This window comes from Sarcophilus harrisii, chromosome 5 (assembly GCF_902635505.1).
Source record: "Sarcophilus harrisii chromosome 5, mSarHar1.11, whole genome shotgun sequence".
In the NCBI taxonomy this organism is placed as follows: Eukaryota; Metazoa; Chordata; class Mammalia; order Dasyuromorphia; family Dasyuridae; genus Sarcophilus; species Sarcophilus harrisii.
In genome coordinates this window covers 146,725,828-146,745,671 of record NC_045430.1, presented here as the reverse complement: position 1 = coordinate 146,745,671, position 19,844 = coordinate 146,725,828, and the positions used below count along the sequence as shown (strand labels likewise).

General features: G+C 34.6%; 1 protein-coding gene across 1 annotated transcript in view; it reads left to right on the top strand.

Moving 5' to 3' along the window:
- FBXL13 (F-box and leucine rich repeat protein 13) overlaps positions 1 to 19,844 on the top strand; it is a 247,639-nt gene that overhangs the window by 214,507 nt on the left and 13,288 nt on the right. The window contains exons 15-16 of the mRNA XM_031938696.1: positions 8,796 to 8,930; positions 15,710 to 15,873. Of these exons, the coding sequence (XP_031794556.1) occupies positions 8,796 to 8,930; positions 15,710 to 15,873 (299 nt within the window). The remainder of the gene's footprint in view (positions 1 to 8,795; positions 8,931 to 15,709; positions 15,874 to 19,844) is intronic.

Here is a 19,844-nt window from a genome sequence, read left to right as displayed (position 1 = left end):
TTTTTGTCAGTAGAATAACTTCCTAGTTCCTTCTTTCATCCTTTAAAAAGAATTTCCAGATCTAAAAACAGGGTTCTGGCCTGTGATCCCCAGAGACCCTGCTTAAGCTAAGCCTTGTCAAGCAGTAATTTTCCACAATATTGCAGGCATATAAACATGAGAGTTTCCAGGCATTACATAAGTAAAAGCCATCACAAGACCAGCACCCTATTCCCTGCCTCCTTTCGTGAATTAGGTGCCATGTAGACCTGGACTGCTATCATGTCTCTGCCAGCCTCACTTCTATACCTTATGGAACAACATCTAAGAGCTAACGTGATATGTAGTCAAAAGTTTCCTATTGGCTTCACAATACGCATGTATTGAAGTTGCCTTCCAACTTTTAAAGCTGCCAAAAATAGTCTTAGTTACAGAAAATAATTCCTGGCAGCAATCCATTCACCAAAGCTCTTTGTGGATTACCAAAAAAAAAAAAAAAAAAAAAAAAAAAAAAGCTTTTCACTGGAATCAGTGAAATCAAGATCTAAAGAAGCAAATTGTAAAGAGATGATGACATGAATAAGAAACATGAGTGATTCCTTTTAATGATAGGTGCTACTACCTTGTTATGTAGTTTGCTATGCCCAAGGTGCCATACCCAGTAAATCTGATGGAAGAATAGCTGTGTTACATACTGAATCTAGGAATGTAATAAATTTCCCCTATTGAATGACTCAAATCAGAAGATAAATGTGCCTTTTGCAAGAAAAGAAACAATATTATTCACTAAGTCTTTTGAAAAACTATATCAGAGGAAAGGGCCAGGAATCAAAGATGCCAATTCTCGTATCGTTTTTTAGAGCTTCTTGACTTGGGAAAAAAAGATACTAAAAATATTTTCCAAAGGCTAACAGTTAATATAGTAAATTAAAAACAAAAGAATATTCCTAGATCTCTAGAGTCCGGAGACAAATGAGATCATCTAATCTAGGGATGAAAAATGGAATTCTATGAGGAATTGTGGTGAAAGATGTATATCTACTTAATCAAATGATAAATTTTAAATGTCTCTAAAGGAAAAAGTGAATTTCAATGGAACAAAGAATGTACTGACTTTTTTTCTTTACTTTGCCAGTCAACAATCGGTTGCTAAGAATTTATTAGGCATCAATTCTGTGCACTGTGCTAAACACGGAAGATACAGATAGAGGCAAAAGCCACTCCCTATTCTCAAGGAATTCAAAATCTAATGAGGGAGATAATGTGAGGGAAAAAAACCCACCTAGACTGAATACCTCAGGAAGAGTAGCAAGAAGTTTAATTGGACCACAGACCGCTGGAAGGGAAGCAATAAGGGATCCATTTGGAAAAGTCCAATGGGAATTTAAGATATGTTACTGCAGTTGAAAAGAGAGATTAATGTTAGATAAATAAATCTTGGAGCCATTTGCCTAGAGATCATAACTAAACATATGGGATCAGAAGAGTTTATCAAATGAGAAAATAAAGAGGGGAAAAAATGTTGAATATAAGATACCTAAGGGGCATCTAGTTCAAAATTTCTAAAGGATAATCAGTAATGTGGAACAGGAATCCAAAAGCAGATACTAGGCCTGGACATTTAGATCAGTCATAGATATAGAGATGATAATTGAACCTTTTAACAACTGAGAAGAGTGAATGAGAGCCAACGTAAACCAGTGATGTCTAATTCTAATAGAAACAGGGCCCACTAAACCTTACAAAAGGATCTTTGCAGGCCACACATTGACTTAGGAAGCCACGTGTGTTTTATTATATTTTTATTTCATTATGTACATCACAATTATTTTTAATAAAGTTTAGGCCACATTTGAGAGTGTTGTGGGCTGCCTTTGGCCTGTGGGATGTGGGTTTAATACTTCTGATATAAAAGGTGTGAGATGAGAAGGAAAGAAGAGGGCTCATGGAGAATTGGCTTAATATTTTATGCTTTCAGAGAAGTATGAGGAGAAGTTCTCAAATGAAAGATCAGAGGAAAGGGATGATATTGGGAGCTAGGGAAGAGAAAGGAAGGTTTGCAATAGCCATTGCCTAATTAAAGAATTAGTGAGGAACAGAGGGATTTCCCCTGGAGTAGAATCAAAGGCAAGAACAGCAAGTGGGCCAGCCTGAGAACCTCCAGAGGATGTTTGTGCTGGAGGCAGCATGGTTTTGAGGAATGTCTTCTCAATATATCTGAAAGAAAAAAAGACTATATCAAATAATTACTCAAAAAATTACAGATGTTATTACTACCAAAAGTTGTGGGACTTTACAAAGATATCAGTATCTATCAACTCATATGGCTATTTAATATTCAAAACTTTGAAAATATATTTTACAACTGGATAAAATCATCTCTGGCAAAAAGAACAAAAGAAGATAATAAAGAAGATATTCTTTATTGGACAATTCACAAAATTGACTAAAAGTTCATAGGATACTGCTTTTTTTGTTTGTGTCAAAAACTTTGATAAAGTAAAACTATGCCTGAAGAAGTCCAACAGAATCCAAGAATTATCTAGGGATGTGTATTGAATAGGGATTTCTGGTCAAGAGTGACTTCCTGAAGATGTTTCTGTTTGTAAGTGGCAGTGTGCTGATTGCTCCAAAATTCTGGGACGTTGCAAAGGCTCTCAAGAGATCCATAACTATTCAAATGAATTTGTTGTAACTGTGTCCACTGGAAAAACCAAATGAAAATGTATTTTCCAAATCTTGTTGTTTAACGGGCAAAATATCCTTAGATTTGGGCCATTAGTAGCTGTCTTAGACACTACAGTATATAATAAACTGGGCCCAGAATTGGACAGAAGGAAGAGATCTGGCTAAATAGCATTTGGAAGATTGCTCAGAACATTCAGAAAAATGCACACCGCTCCAAAAAATAAAATCCCATCTTTTCAAACTTTTTCCCCTCTGCTGATGCTCACAAAATTTGAGTCCTGTCTTCTTTTATCTGTGATTTCTTTATCTTTTCTTTGTTATGAACTGTCATAAACATTGTTTAGTTCCCCCAATCATGTTTCAACTTTGGTGATTGAAAAAGATTTTTTGTTGAGTGTTAATGGGTAAATTAAAATTGGGGGTTGATTTGGAATTATGTGGGTTTTAGATCTATTTTTCTTTTCTTCTACTCTGTTAATAGTACTACTAAGATGGAATGGAAGAGCACATGGGATATTTTGTATATTTGTCCATTTCTTGGGTTAATGTGGCTGAGTAAAAGTCATCACTTGGCCATTCTTCTAGTGATGAACTTCTCTCAGCTAGACTATAAACCTAAGGCTGTTGTGGATGATTTCTGTGGAAGCACAATTCTCTGACTAGATTTAGAGCCAAGATGGTTGGCCAGTTTCTCTAGCTTCTACATAGCTACTCTAGCAAAACTCAAATATTCAAGGTTATCTAATCTCAGGAGGTAGAATAGTCTGCAAATCCCAACCAGGTCGGACCTCAAGTAGAACCAACCGCTCATTCTACTCAAATCTGCATTGGAGCTGAGTTAGACTGGTACAAAGATGCAATTCAGGAACTAAAGAAGTAATTCAAAGAAAACACCAAACAGTATCAAAAGTGTGATGCAAATCTTAACTCTATAACAACTAAAATCCAAGACTCAAAAGACAAAAAATAATGTCCCACAGAGATCTATGGGAAAAATTGATAAATGGTCAAAGGATATGAACAGACAATTTTTAGATGAAAAATAGGAAAGTATTTCTAGCCATATGAAAAGGTGCTCTGAATCATTATTGATCAGAGAAATGCAAATTAAGACAATTCTGAAATTTTGAGATACCACTACACACCTGTCAGATTGGCTAAGATGACAGGAAAAAATAATGATGATTGTTAGAGGGGATGTGGGAAAACTGGGACACTGATATATTGTTGGTGGAGTTGTGAATGAATCCAACCATTCTGGAGAGCAATCTGGAATTATGCCCCAAAAGTTATCAAACTGTGTATACCCTTTGACCTAGCAGTGCTACTACTGGGCTTATACCCCAAAGAGATACTAAAGAAGGGAAAGGGACCTGTATGTGCCAAAATGTTTGTGGCAGCCCTGTTTGTAGTGGCTGGAAACTAGAAAATGAATGGATGCCCATCAATTGGAGAATGGTTGGGTAAACTGTGGTATATGAATGTTATGGAATATTATTGTTCTGTAAGAAATGACCAGCAGGATGAATACAGAGAGGCTTGGAGAGACTTACATGAACTGATGCTGAGTGAAATGAGCAGAACCAGGACATCAGACATATTTAATATGTATAACACTGCCTGCCATCTAGGGGAGGGGGTGGAGGGAGAGAAGGGAAAAGTCAGAACAGAAGTGAGTGCAAGGGATAATGTTGTAAAAAAAAATTACCCATGCATGTGTTCTGTCAATAAAAAGTTACAATTAAAAAAAAAAGCCTAGGGAAAAAACAATGAAACAAAAGTTAAATGATTAAATGAAAGCTCTTAAGGAAGGAAGGAATAGTAGCTTGAAAGAGAAAATGATAAAACCAAGAAATGGAACACCTGAAAAGGAGAACAAACAAAATAGAAATTAATGACTCCATGAGATGATAAGAAATATTAGAACAAAATTAAAAGACTGAAAACAGAAAATTTAAGATATCTAATCATCAAAAACAACTGACTTAGAAAACAAATGGAGAGAGAATTTTTTTCACTTTAAATACTATTTAATTTTCCCTAGTTACATGTCAAAAATTGGGGGAAAGTTTTTAACACTAGAGGTTTTTTTTTGTTTTTTTTTTTTAAGTCTTATAGAGTTTCAAATTCTATTCTTCCCTCAGTCCATACCCCTTCCCTGAGAGGGGAAACAATGTGATATAGATTATACATATGCAGTCATGGATATAGATTATACATATGCAGTCATGTAAAACATTTCCATATTAGTCATTTTATGGAAGAAAACTTGATGAAAGAAAGAGAACAAAAGAAAGGGGGGAGAAAGGAAGGAAGGAAGAATGAATATGAAAAATAGCCTTCAATTAGTTCTTTTTCTGGAGGTGGATAGCATTTTTCATCATGAATCTTTTGGGATTGTGTCTGAACATTGTATTACTGAAAATAGTTTAGTCATTCACAGTTGTTATCATTTGATATTGCTGTTATTGTGTATAGTGTTCTCCTTGTTCTGCTCACTTCATTCCATATCAATTGATGTAAATATTTCCAGGTTTTTCTGAAATCATACTGCTTGTCATTTTTTATAGCACAAGAATATTCCTTTATAACCATATGTCACAAGTTGTTTAGCCATTATCCAGTTGATGGACATCCCCTCAATTTATAATTCTTAGTTACCATAAAAAGAACTGCTATAAATATTTTTGCATAATTAGGTTCTTTCCTTTTTTAAAAAAAAAATCTCTTTGGAGTACAGACCTAGTATTAGTATTTCTGAATCAAAGGGAATGCAGAGTTTTATAGCCCTTTGGGCACAGTTCCAAATGGAAGGAGAGATCATTAGTCATTGGACTTCCTGAAAACAGGATTTAAAAAAAAGGTCTTAGTACTGTATTTCAAAAAATTATTAATTAAAACTGTCCAGTTTTGTTAGAATTAGGAGGCAAAACAAAGATAAAATTTACTGATCCTTTTCTGAAAAGAACTCTGAAAGAAAAAACCGCAGAATGCTATAGTCAAAATCCAGAGCAGCCGTGTCAAAGAAATAAGGAAACCATCTAGAAAAGAGGAATTCAAGTACCAACGAACTGGAATTAGGATCACACAAGGTCTTGAAGCTTTTACTAGAAAACCAGAAATCTTAGAATATAATCTTTCCAGAAACAAAACATGAAGCCTTACAATAAAGAATAACTTATCTGTAAAGCTAAATATAATTTAATTCTACAGGGGAATAAATGAACCTTTAGTGAAATAGAGGACTAAAGAAGAGAGCTGAATAAGAATTTTGAAATTTGTTTTTGAAATACAAACACAAAAGTTCAGTTAAGCCTAGAAAGGTAAATTTATTTGAGCAATTAAAACAGTTCAATGATGTAGTGTTAGCATTTTATCAAAGGGAGAAAAAACAACTGTCCCTATAGAACCTTAATGTTTTTAAGTGGTTTTGAGGAAATAAAATAAGGAAAATTAAAAGAATGTGGATAGATTGGCTTAATTCAAATGATTTGAAGATGGAAAAGAAAAGGGAAGGTAAAATTAGGAATACACTAATATGGAAAGCAGAAGGGAGGGAGTGGAACTTGCTATTTATCATAGGGATGTAAAGGGTAGCCATCAGATAAACCTCAGTTTTATCTAAAACAAAGGAGAATTAAACACACACACACACACACACACACACACACACACACAGTTGGTGAAATAATACATCAAACTTAAGTAAACAAGCAGGGATTGGAGTGAGGTTAAAGGAGAATATCAGAAAAAGAATAGTCACTAACAAAATAAACTTCCTCATCCTGAAAGGATTTAGGCACGGGATGAGGCAGGGAGATTGGTAGATTAAAAGAGGAGTAAAAAAAAAAAAAAAAAAAAAAAAAGAATTTGAATCTAATGGATTTGTTCTGCTTAATTTATATATATTTGTTTAAAGAAAAGGTTCCTCCCCTTTTATTTCTCTCAGCAAATTGGGACACAGTTGCAATAATGATGCCCCCCCCAAAGTAAGCTATTGTAACATTTTTTTAAAATTCATGAAAAAAAAAATAGTTCAGAAGAAAGCAGATAGGGAGGACAGTTTGCAAAGAAATATGTTGAATTTATTATACTTTTAAAAAATGCAAGTGGAGTAAAATGCATATTTGTGGTTTCATGTAGAATCCTTTTTTGTGTTATGTATGGAAATGTTCTTTTGTGTATGTAAAGATAATTTTTTTTTAAAGTATATTGCCAATCAAAATGACTTCAGGGCCTTCCAGTCTTGCCTATAGAACCATTACCAAGTAAAGAATTCTTGGACCTAGGTTCTTGGAAATGGAGAAGGCAATTCACCTCTAACTATTTTGTACTTCGTTACTAGCATTTAAGTCCATTTTTCATTATCTTTCAAATGATCGAAGGAAAAGTTTTTAACTCCAGACCTTTATGATCTAAGTATATGTTTCTACACTAAGGGATCTTAATCTGGCATTAATGAACTTTTAAAAAATATATTTTTTAATCATTTTTGTCAGTATTTTGATTTTCTTTGTCATTTTATATTTTATGTTATACTTTTAAAATCATTAGTTTGGGAAAGTGTCATTATTCTTCATTAGACTTCCAAAGAGAAGTCAAAAAAAAAAAAAAAGGTAAGAATCTTAGTTCTATTGATATGATGTTCATCTGTTCCTATCCAGTTCCAGGAAAATATAATAATGACATCTCAGCAAGTGCATTTTTATATGGTACATTTTTACCTTATTAGGGCACTTTAAAAATTTAATTTAATTTAAAAGGAAGAAAACTAATTTGCATAATCTAGTGCTTAAATACAGTGCCTGACATATACTAGGAGTTTAGCAAATGTTTATTGATTGAAGGTAAGATGTCCCTCTATAGCTTAGAAAAGACCTGATTAATGTCTTCAAGTCAGGCCTTAAAATCAGTGAATATTTATAGCAATTCAGAATTTCCCAAATTTTAATAATTAATTGAAAAAATAAGAGCCTTAAAAGTATATAATTGTATGAAGATGTGATTAACTACAACTAGAGAACTTTTTTGCTTTTAGTGATATTATTTTTCAAAAATTATTTATTTTTAATAAGCATTGCTTTATGTATGAATCATGTTGGGAGAGAAAAATCAGAGCAAAAGGGAAAAACTATAGGAAAGATTAAAAATAAACAGAAAAAAAGAAGTGAACATGTATTGATTTACATTCAGTCTCAGTCTCTATATTTGTTTTCTGGATGTAAGATGGCATTTTCTGTCCAAAGTCTATTAAAATTGCTTTGAATCACTGAAACACTGAGAAGAACCAAGTCTTTCATAGTTGATCATCATATATTTTTACTGTTACTGTGTACAGCATATACCTGGTTCTGATTTTTTCACTCAAAATCAGTTCGGATAAATTCTTCCAGGCCTTTCTAAAATCAGCTTGTTCATCATTTTTTATAGAACAATAATATTCCATAACATTCACATACCATAACTTAGTCATCCCAATTCATGGGCATCCACTCAGTTTCCAGTTCCTTGTCTCTACAAAAAAGACTGTCACAAACATTTTTGCACATGTGGGTCCTTTTCCCTCCTTTATGATTTCTTTGGGATAGAAACTCAATAATGGCACTGCTGGGTCAAAGGGTCACAGTTTTATAGACCTTTGGGCATAGTTCCAAATTGCTTTCCAGAATGGCTGGATCACTTCACAACTCCACCAACAATGCATTGGTATCCCAGTTTTCCCACATTCTCTTCAACATTTATCATTATCTTTTCCAGTCATTTTAGTCAATCTGAGATGTGTGAAGTGGTACCCCAGAGTTGTTTTAAATTGCATTTCTCTAATTAATAGTGATTTAGAGAATTTTTTCATATTGCTAAAATTAAACAATTTTCGTTATTGAATGACAAAATAAAAGCCTTTAAAATATATAATTTCACAAAGATGTGATAAGTAAGTAAAATTAGAGAAATTTTTTACTTTTAGTGATATTGGGAACACTTAACTTCAATCTTGGGGAGTCTCAATATTGTCAGAGGGGCAATAGTTGTGTGTTCATGCGTATGTATGATGGAGGGTATAATGTTCCATCCTGAAAAGATTCAGCAATGAAAGAAAAATTGATTGCAAACTTTGGAATGTTTTTCAGCATTTCTGTCAGTCAACACCAATTTTGGAACATCTAGATGTGTCTTTCTGCCTTAAGCTTTCTGGAGAAATTTTGAAAGCACTATCCACTAAGTGTCTTAGGCTGACATCACTCAGCATCGCTGGCTGTCCAAAGGTATGTGTAAAAGTCAAAGCAGAAAAAGTTGAGAGAGAATCTGAGAGTTGTGTTCAGAAGTGTGACTCACTGTTGACTTCTTTTCTTTGCAATGTAGAAGCTTGCCAGCATAATTTTATATATCATAATATCAAGCAGAATAATGCTCTGCCTTCTGATTGTGCTTTTCCTCCCAAAGGAATTAGCCTTCCCCTCCTCACTGCCCACATTATCTCACTCGTGTTCTCAGCATCCCTACAGTATAAAATATGGACGGTATACAACTACCCAGTTTTTTAGGGATGGAAGAACAGAGTTTCAGAGAAATTATTTACCCCAGTTGTAATATTAACAATATTATGTATATATATATATATATATATATATATATATATATTGCACTTCACATTTATAAAGTGCTTCAATTAAATTAGATCATTTGACTTTTTAAAATAATAACTGTAAGGTTGATCATGCAAGTATTATTCTCATGCTTCTGATATAGAAATTGATGAGCAGAGAGATTAAAGTCACATAATTTCTAAGTAGTAACGTGGAATTTTGAATTAGGTTTATTGTTCCATCCATATCACAGAGCTTCTTAACACAATTTGTTGATTTTATCATAGCTTGGAATCAACTGTTAACCTGATTGTGTAACTAGTGATAATTGAAGATGTGGGAATTAAATGATGCATACTAGTTTAAATATTACAAAAGATTTGGAGAAATAACTTGCATTTATATATAGTGCCTATTGTATACCAGGCACTGTCCTAAACATTTTTAACAAATATTCCTTCATTGTTATCCTCACAACAACCTTGGGAGGGAGGCACTATTATTATCCCCTTGAGGAAAGTGAGGTAGATAGAAGCTAAGTGATTTATCCAAAATCACACAGCTAGTAAATGTTGGCATCTGGATTTGAACTCAAGGTCTTCTTGACTTCGGGCCCTGAGGTCCATCCACTGTACCACCAACTGTAAAATATAATTGCTATTGCTGCTCTTCTTATTTCTAATATCACAGTCAGAAAGCAAATTCAGGATACTTGATGATCTCTGAAAAGTTATATAGCAAGGCAGAAATGCTTAGCGAAAGAAATTACTTATGAAACATTCCTTGACCTCAAAGAGCTTACATTCTATTGAGGGGAAAATCATGTGCCAGTCTAAAATGTGTTCAAGGTAATTTCTGGGGGGCCGTCAAAGGATGTAAGTCTAAAATGAAGTCTTGCTTTTCAACCACAGAATGGAGTTTCTGGGGGAGCAGTGGAAAAGAGCAGTAAACAGGGTTAGATGTATGGGAGGGAGGGCCAGCCAGGGTGGGTTTTAGGAGTGGGAAGTGGCTAGAGAAGACCCTACAACTCAGAATCATAGGGGTTCTACACAGGACTCCACTGTATGGGAAGAGTTCCCCATTGTATTAGCATTCTGATGATTAATTCCTAAGCAAAAAGTGGAGAAAGCAGTGAGATGTCCATTACAGGGAACAAGTTTCCTGCCTTCCTTAATGAGCTTTGTTATTGTTCAGTTGTTTGTCATGTCCAACTCTTCGTGATCCCTTTTGGGGTTTTGTTAGCAAAGATACTGGAGCTCATTTTACAAATTAGGAAACTGAGGCAAACAGGATTAAATGACTTGCCTAGGGTTACCCAGCCACTAAATGTCTGAGGCCAGATTTGAACTCATGAAGAAGAAGAAAAGGTTCAGCATTCTGTCCACTCATTGCACCATCTGGTGACCCTTCTAATGGCCTTCTCCTCTTCCAAGTCTTGGATGACTTCTGCCAGGGGTTCTTCAGCGTTTTCCTCTTGTGACCCCTTTTTGCCTAAGAAATTTTTGTGACTGGGCAAATAAGTATATAAAATAGGTAAAATAAGTTACTGATAATAAATCATAATTTCATAATACCTAGTTACATGACCATATACAGGGTCACAACCCACAGTTGAGAAACTTTGACCTACACAACCATTTGCTTCTGGGCCATTGCAATTGACAGGTGAAGAAACCTTGATCCTCATCAGTTCAATCTTCATGGAGGTTAGAATAGAATTGGTTACTCCAGGATATCTGTATGGCCTCACTACACTGCAAAGGAAGTTGGGACGAGCCTTTTTAAGAAAGTAAAGCTCCAAAGATGTGGAAGGTCATTTTTCATATATGGATGGTGCTTGGTTTACACAAGTAAGCTATGAACATTCAGAATAAAACTCTTCCCCAGTGTCTCAGAACTGTGCCTGTTTAAAATTAGGTAAAACCAGATGTATTCTAATTCTCTAGGCATGTCATGCTTTTCAGAACACAAATAGGACACCAATATTAGTCATTTTCTTTTTTTTTAATTTAAAACTTAAATGGAAAATAAGAAAAAAACAAAAGAAAAAAAGACAGAAAAAGGGGTATTAAAGGAACATTGTCATGTGCCTAGCAGAACATCATGAAGGATTTAAAATATGTAACATTAAGTTTCCATTAAAAAAATATAATAACAGATATATAACAAATATATATAATAACAGAAGACATTATATTCATAATTGACCATCTTTTCTTTGCTTCCTTGTAGGTTTTCTTTTGTTCTCTGCTTAAGATCAATAATTGCTACCCCTATTTTATTTCCTAACCAATTCTACTCCTGATCATTGTTAATTGTGTTTGTTTATATTTTATTTCCCATCCCTACTAATTCTACTTTAGATTCTATTCCTTAACTTGCCATGCTATTACATAACCTCCTCCCTCCCCCATGGATCCTTATTTTCTTTTCCCACTGCTCCCTCTTTATCCCATTTCCATTTTTTATACACTTTATCCCACTCCATTAATCTACTCATGTTTCTATACCCCACTTTATCTGATGTGAGTAGGTTTTCAGAACTTCCTCTTCCATCTAATTCCTTTGGGTCAATTCTTACTCTTGCACTTGGTTCATTTAGCATAATTACCATTTTTAAAAACCTCCTTCTAGATGTTTTTACTTTTTAGAGTCACATCATACTCGACTCTACTGCAGTCTTTCTTTTGAACTACCCAATTACTAATGTCAAAATCTTAGATGTATGGTTTACATTTCCGTTTATAAAACATAAATAATTTGTCCTTATTGAGTCACTTGAAATAAGTCATTGTTATTAGTTCTTATATTTTAAATTTTCTAGTGAGTTCAGGTTTGTTTGATACAAAATCATGAAAATCTGAGAGTTCATTGAATGTCCATTTTTTCATTCAGTATTATATTTAATTTTGCTGCATATCATATTTTTGACTGCAATCCTAGTTCTTTTGATTGTCAATGTATAGTATTCAATAACCTGTAGTCTTTTATTGTAGCTGCTGATAAATCCTGTACAATTGTAATTGTAGCTCTAGCATATTTGAATTATTGTTGTTGTTTCTTGTAAAATTTTCTCCTTGATTGGGGCGGGGTGGAGTGGGATAGGGTAGGGAGGTGAAATTTAGCAATGGTGTTCCTAATATATATATTTTGTAGCATCTCTTGGAGGTGGTGTTTGGCTCTGAGGTACAATTTTGTTTTGTTTGTGGGGAAAATCTGGAGAGCTTAGAACTTTCTGACCTATTCACCCACTTTCCAGAATCTTCCCATCAGTCACTTTCTTCTCCACTGCTACAGCAATCATAGCTCCTTATCCCACCTTGTATCCTACTACACACACACACACACACACACACACACACACACACACACTCTGGCAAATGGTCCTACCGCAGAATATGTTGAGAGAGTGGTTGTGTTTCAGTGGGCCTTAAAATTTAGATGCAAAGTAAACATGACTAATCAATTAGTGAAAAAGAGGGAGATGGGGAATGGGATAAAAAATTTTACTTGATGCTGGGAAAGCTTAAAATTAGTGTATTCTCTTTGCACAGTATAAAATAAGCACTGGAGACCAGAAGATCTGGATGTGACACAGCTATTTATAAAACTCTTTGTAGTCTTTTTCTGGACCTATCTATATTCTATATTTTGTTTAATTATGTTTGTGTTTTATTTGGTTTTTATTAAACATTTTCTCAAAGATAAAAAACAAGGTTTATATGTCCTTGTATACATATCCTAGCACAGTGAATAAAGAAGGAGCTGATTAATCTTTTTTGAATGGGTCACAAAAGAGATCAAGCACTGCTCTGGGTATTCAGATTCAGGGAGGGTATTTTATTTACTTCCCAACTATAAATGGTGCTTTCTTCAGAAAGCTGTGAGCTTGCAGAGTATGAATATTACTCCTCTTTCACAGATGACAAAGCTAATGGAAGCAGAAGGATTTATCGTTCCTTCAGGTGAACTTTCTAGCGGATTGTTCCTTCTAGCGCCCTCCCTCCCCATTTCTTATTTCTTTTGTGGCCACCTGTACATTGCCAACTTCCTTACTGCCAACCACACTCGCTCCGTCTCCTTTCTCATAAAGCCCTCCCGCGATCTGTCTGTCCCGCCCCCAACAGTTGTCCTTTTTTCCGACCTTTTGGGCTTCCCTCCTTGAGAAGGCCGCGTCCCTGCGATGTCTCCCCTCCCTTTCCTCTCGCTTTCTCCTAAGCCCTCTGCGGGCTCTCTTGGGACTCGTCACCGAACTGAAATGGCTCTCTCCAAGCGGCTGGGAGAGCCCGAGGGCCAGACCTAACGCCCTTCTCTCAGCCCTCCCCCGCGGAGCCTCTCATTGACAGGAGTGATCACCTCCTGCTCCTGCACGTGCTCTCTCCGCTCTTTCCTGCTCCGCTGAGTCCCCGCTACCATCAATGTCCCCGAGGCCACTAAGTGTCCCAGGTCAGAACTGAACTCGGGAAGATGCGTGGGGCACTGTGGCGCCGCCTAGTGGTCTGCCTTCGTTTTATAAGTAACTGAGCGTGAGAGAAGTTTGTCATAGATATTCTCATCATCAAACATTTACACATTGTAACAAATAATTAGAGCAGGATATAACTGACCTGTAGTCACTTTCTTTCTTTTTCTTTATTTCTTTGTTTCTTTCTCTCTCTTTTCGTTTCTTTGTTTCTTTCTCTCTTCTTTGTTTCTTTGTTTCTTTCTTTTTCTCTCTCTCTCCTTTCTTTCTCTCTTTCTCTCTCTCTCTCTCGCTCTCTCTTCGTTTCTCTTTTTTTTTTTTTTTTTTTTTTTTTTGGTGAGTAGGATAACACACTTCATTTCCCACACTGCCATGGGCTTTTTTGAACTTCTCATTATTTTTTCCTCCTTCCCAAATAAAAGACCTCTGAAAAGATAGCATGCTTGCAGGAGTGTCAGGTCCCAGAGCATCCTTCTGTAGGGCAGAAAGTACTGTAGGAAGCTCCAGCTGCTCCAGTAGCAGGAAGTAAGTGAAGGGAGAGCTGCATCCTTGTCCTGGAGCATGTTCTAGAAACCAAGATGTGCTTAAACAATTAGGACATCTGTTTTTCCTAATCCTAAATATGCACAGTTCTGAAACAGAGAGGGTTGGGTTTTGGGGTTTTTTAAAGAAATTTTTTTATGTTAAAAATTACATTTAAAACACTCTCTTTAGCTGAATGTTGTGGTGTGTATCTGTTAGAACATACAACTATTTCAAGAAGACATTATACTCAGTTAAATTTTTAAAAATTTTCTTTGGGGCAGCTATATACTTTTGGCATAAATCACCTTTGTGCCAAAAAAAATAATGCCCAGAAAAGAGATCAGGAATGTATCAAATAAGCTAGCTACTTGGCTCTGGAAGTAGGACTGAAGCACCTCCACCCAGAAGGATGGGAGCGTTCCTATGGAATCAAGGCACTGGGTAGGGTTCCCAGGGAGAAAAGCTACTTCTTTTTCCTTCTTTTCGGTTTGTCTCTTTTTCCCTTCCCAGAAAAGTACTCAAAAGGGCAAAAATGCAAGTCATTCCCGCCCCATCTCATCTCTACCCACAAGGCAATTGTCCAGATCCTCTCTGAAGTAATCTGAACCTATCTGCAGGTGAAATGAACAAATACCCAATGAAATGATCAGCTATAGCTTGTTAAAAAGCAAGGCCATATGTCAAAAGTCACTTTTGATGATGTTTTCAGTTAAAAACTCATTTACAAACTCTTCAATGTTGATGGAATTTGGTGTATTAAGAGTACTTCATGGGCACTTCATAAATAATTCTAAAGTTTGAGACAGGAAGATGAAAAGCAAACGAGTAGCAACATGGTACAATGGATTCTGCTTTTCGTAAGACCTGAGATTGCAAGTCATACACAAACTCTTACTAGCTGTTTGACTGATCTTTTAACCTCTCTCACTTTCTTCTGTATAACCAGTCTAATATCACTAACTTTTCAAGGTTATTGTGATAGTCAAATGAGGAAATATATAAAGATTTGTAATTATTAACTATTGTTAAAAGCTCTGTGGAGCAAAATGGAGCCAAAATGGGATAGCAAATTTTAAGGAGGAGTAGATTAAATAAAAATTTACAAGTTATAGGGAATCTTGTGCTTGGTTTATCCAGGAAAATTCGTTTTTATTTACTGAGGCTCAACTAATTTTTATTAAGTAATACTAACTCATATTGGCAATATGGCTGAATACTTATAAAATATGGGGATTATAGGATTATGTTCATTTTACAAACTAACCATCAAGTCTTTATATCACACCTTTTTATCTGAAGAGATGAGATTTGACTAGCAATGTAAATTATACTACTGGGTATCCAAAAAGGCTTAGTGTAGTTTTATTCCTCAAGAGTTTATGCACCTGTATAATGAGCCCAGCAATAATTAAATTTTGTTGCATTATAGCTCCTGAGAATAGTTGCTAAATTATTCTGGTTGTGTATACAGATGAATGACTTGGCCATAAGGATTTTGAGCAAAAAATGCCATTATCTTCACATCTTGGATGTCTCTGGGTGTGTACGCCTTACTGACAAAGCCATTGAATACCTTCTGCAAGGCTGCAAACAGCTTCGGATCTTGAAGATGCGGTACTGCAGGAGGATTTCCAAGTAAGAAATAGTTTTCTTTGTTGAGATTTCTGTTGCATGGGGGAATACTAAAAATAGATGAACATAACACTTTCTGTACATAGTAATATTCAGAGTTGCTTTTGTTGTATAGGTTGAAGTTAGTTGTTGGTTTGAGGCTGGATCTCTCCATCTTTCCTATTGTGAAAGGACAGAGGCTACTCCCAAGCCAAATTCCAGCGCCCATCATTATGAGGGCTTAACCTGGGTCATTTCACCCTTCTTAACTATTTATCAGCATCAAAAGTAAATTAGGACTCTTTTTGAATCCATGACCTCAAATAAGTCCATTTATAAGGCAGGGAAAAAGCAGTATTTTGTGAATGGGCAAATTATAAGTGGGTCCTTTTCACAATTTAAGCATATGAACTGAAATGCAGCTTCCATTTACTCTCAGAACCTAGAACAAGAATGAATAATTAGCGTACTTGATACAAACTTGGGGAGAAAATTGAAGGAGAGACTTTGAAAAGAAAACTTAGGACACTGCTGGGAGATAGAGACCACCCAGATATCCTCAGACTAATGCTAGGGACACTTTGGGGAAGATGAGATAGAGTAAAGGGAAGAAGAATTTCACATATAGTTTGGAAGGATGTAAGATCCAATTTGGCTGATGAAAGAACTTCCTTCATTCCCATAAGATCAGAATTTTCTGATTCCTGTGGCTAGGTACAGTGTCTCAGGGAAAAGGTAGCCCTTTCTCCAAAATATCCAGTTCCTTACATGGCAGGAGCAGGGAGAAGGTAGGTGGGAGTAGGGGAATGTTCAACAGTGATCATTACCTTCAGTACTAGAATATGGAGAGAACATGCCTATGGCATACTTGTTACTAGTCCCCAAGAGAAGGGTGCAACAACTATAAGATCATTTGAGGGGCAGACGTGAAGAGTTATGGCAAGAGGTCAGCAAAGGATCATGAGGCACAGGAGAACTACTGTGAGAAAGAAGTGTAATCCCAATTTATCAAGTGCTCTGGGACAAAACCTAGTTACCATTACTCTAGAATCTTTTGGGGCTCTATAGAAGATAACCTAAGTTAAAATACAAAATTTTAATAAAAATTCTATGAATTTAATAAAGGATATTTACAAGATATTTTTACAGATTATGTCAAATTTTTCTTTTTCCTCCCAATTTATTCCTGTTTTGTTAAATGCTATGCAATTAGGTATTAAAAAATGCTAACATTCATGTTTTTTTTAAATTTTAAGTTCTAGTGTCTTCCTTCTTCCTACTCTTCCCCCCTTCTTGAGAAAACAAACAATTTGATGCCAAGTTGAACATGTGAAAATATATAAAAAATATTTCTCTTTTACCCATTTTGCAAAAGAAAACAAATTTTAAAAAGGAAAATGAAGTTTCAAAAAAGTATGTTTTAATCTGCATTCAGAGTTCATTAATTTTCTCTAAGTAGATTACATTTTTTCATTATTAGTCCTTTGGAATTATCTTGCTCACAGTAGTTAATCTTTCACAATACTGCTATTTCTGTGTTCAGTGGTCTCCTAGTTCTGCTCTCTTACTTTTCATAAATTCATACAGTCTTACCAGCTTTTCTGAAATCATTCTGCTTGTCATTTCTTGTAGCACAGTAATATTCCATCGCAATCATATACCACAACTTGTTCAGCCATCCCCCAATTGATGGGCATTTCCATGATTTCCAATTCTTTGTCACTGCAAAAAAAGCTGCTATAAATATTTGTGAGCATGTGCATATCCTTTTTCTTTTTAAAAAATCTCTTTGGGATATAGATGTAACTGTGGTATTGCTGCATTAAAGTATATATATATATATATAGTTTAATTGTCCTTTGGCCATACTTTCAAATTATTCTTCATAATGTTTGGAATGGTTTGGAATGGTTCACAACTCTTATCAATAGTATCTTAGTATCCTAATTTTTCCACATCTCCTACATTTATCATTTTCCTTTTCAGTCATATTAGCCAATTTGATAGGTATGAGGTGGTGTCTCAGAGTTGTTTTAGTTTGTATTTCTCTAATAGTGACTTAAGAGTATTTTTTTTAATGTGACTATTGATAGCTTTGATTTCTTTTTCTGAAAACTGCCTGTTCATATCCTTTGATCATTTTTAATTGGGGAATGGCTCTTTTTTTTTTTTTTATAATTTTGGCCCAGTTCCCTAAATATTTAGAAATAAGGGCTTTATCAAAGAAACTTGCTACAATTTTTCCCTTTTCTTTCCTCTTTCTAATTTTGACTGCATTTGTTTTGTTTGTGCAAAAGCTTTTTAAAATTTCATATAATCAAAATTATCTATTTTATTTCCTGTGATTATTTATATGTCACATTTGGTTTTAATTGGAAAATGAATGAATGTCCCTCAATTGATGAACAGTTGAATAAATTATAGTATATGAATGTGGTGAAGTATTATTGTTCTATAAGAAATGACAAGTAGACTGATTTCAGAAAAGTCTGGAAAGACATGAACTGATGCTGAGTGAAGCAAGCAGAACCGGGAAAACATTGTACATAACAGCAGCAGCAGCAAGTATTATATGATGATCAACTATAATAGACTTAGTTTTTGTTGTTGTTGTTATTCTTAATTCTTATCAGCAGTATGGTAATGTAAGACAAGTCTTGGAATGGTAAATGCCATCTCCATCCAGACAGAGAACTATGGAGCCTGAATGTGGATCAAAGCAGACTACTTTCATCTTTTTTTTTTTTTTTTCTTTTGTTTTGCTTTTTTGCTTTGACATGCTTTTTTCTTTTTTGCTCTGATTTTTCTTTCCTGATATGATTCATATGGAAATATCTTAAACATTATTGTACATGTATACCTTATATTAGATTGTTTGCTAGCATAGGGAGGGGAAAGATAAGGAAAGGAGGGAGAAAAAAATTTGGAACTCAAAATGTTCAAAAAATAAAATTATCCTTTATCCATAGGATCTGAGGAGTACATTTTCCCATATTCCCATAATTACTTATATCACTTTTAATGTTGAAATTATTAATCCATTTTGACATTATCTTGGTATATGGAATGAGATGTTGGTCTTTGCCTCATTTCTTCCAAAATTGCTTTCCAGTTTTCCCAGAAATTTTTGTCAACTGGAGTTTCTTGTCTCAAAAGCTTGGTTCTTTGGGTTTATCAAACCCTAGCTAATTATGGTCATTTACTACTGTGTATTGTCTATCTAACCTATTCCACTGATCCAGCACTCCGTCTTAGCCAGTGATAGATTGTTTTGATGACTACCACTTTGTAGTGTTCTTTGAAATTTGGTACTGCTGAAGTGCATTCCTTCATATTTTTTTTCATTGATTCCCTTGATGTTTTCTTAATGATATGTATATTCTTCCAGATGAATTATGTAATTATTTTTTTCTAGCTCTACAAAATAATTCTTTGACAGTTGATTGATATGACATTGAATAAGTAAATTAACTTAGGTAGAATTATTATTTTTATTATATTGATTCAGTCTATGAGCAGTTAATATTTTTCAAATTGCTTAGATCTTATTTTTACTTATGTGAAAAGTGTTTGTAACTGTGTTCATATAATTTCCCTAATATACTACCTGCAATTATTTTAAGTGGAATTTTCTCTTCCTGTTTCTTCCTGATGACTTTTCTTGTTGTATACAGAAATGTTGATGATGATATACGCAGATTTAATAGGTATTCTACAACTTTTGTAAAATTGTTCATTTTTCAACTATTTTTAAGTTGATTCTCTAGAATTTTTCTCTAAGAATATCATTATATTATCTGCAAAGTGTAATAGTTTTGTTTTCTCATTGCCTATTTTTATTCTTTTATTTTCTTATTTCCTTTTCTTTTACTATTGCTCTAACAACATTTCTAGTACAATATTGAATAATAGCAGTGATAACAGACATCCTTGCTTTTATTGCCAGTCTTACTGGGAAGACTTCAACTTTATTCCCGCTACAAATAAGTTTGCTT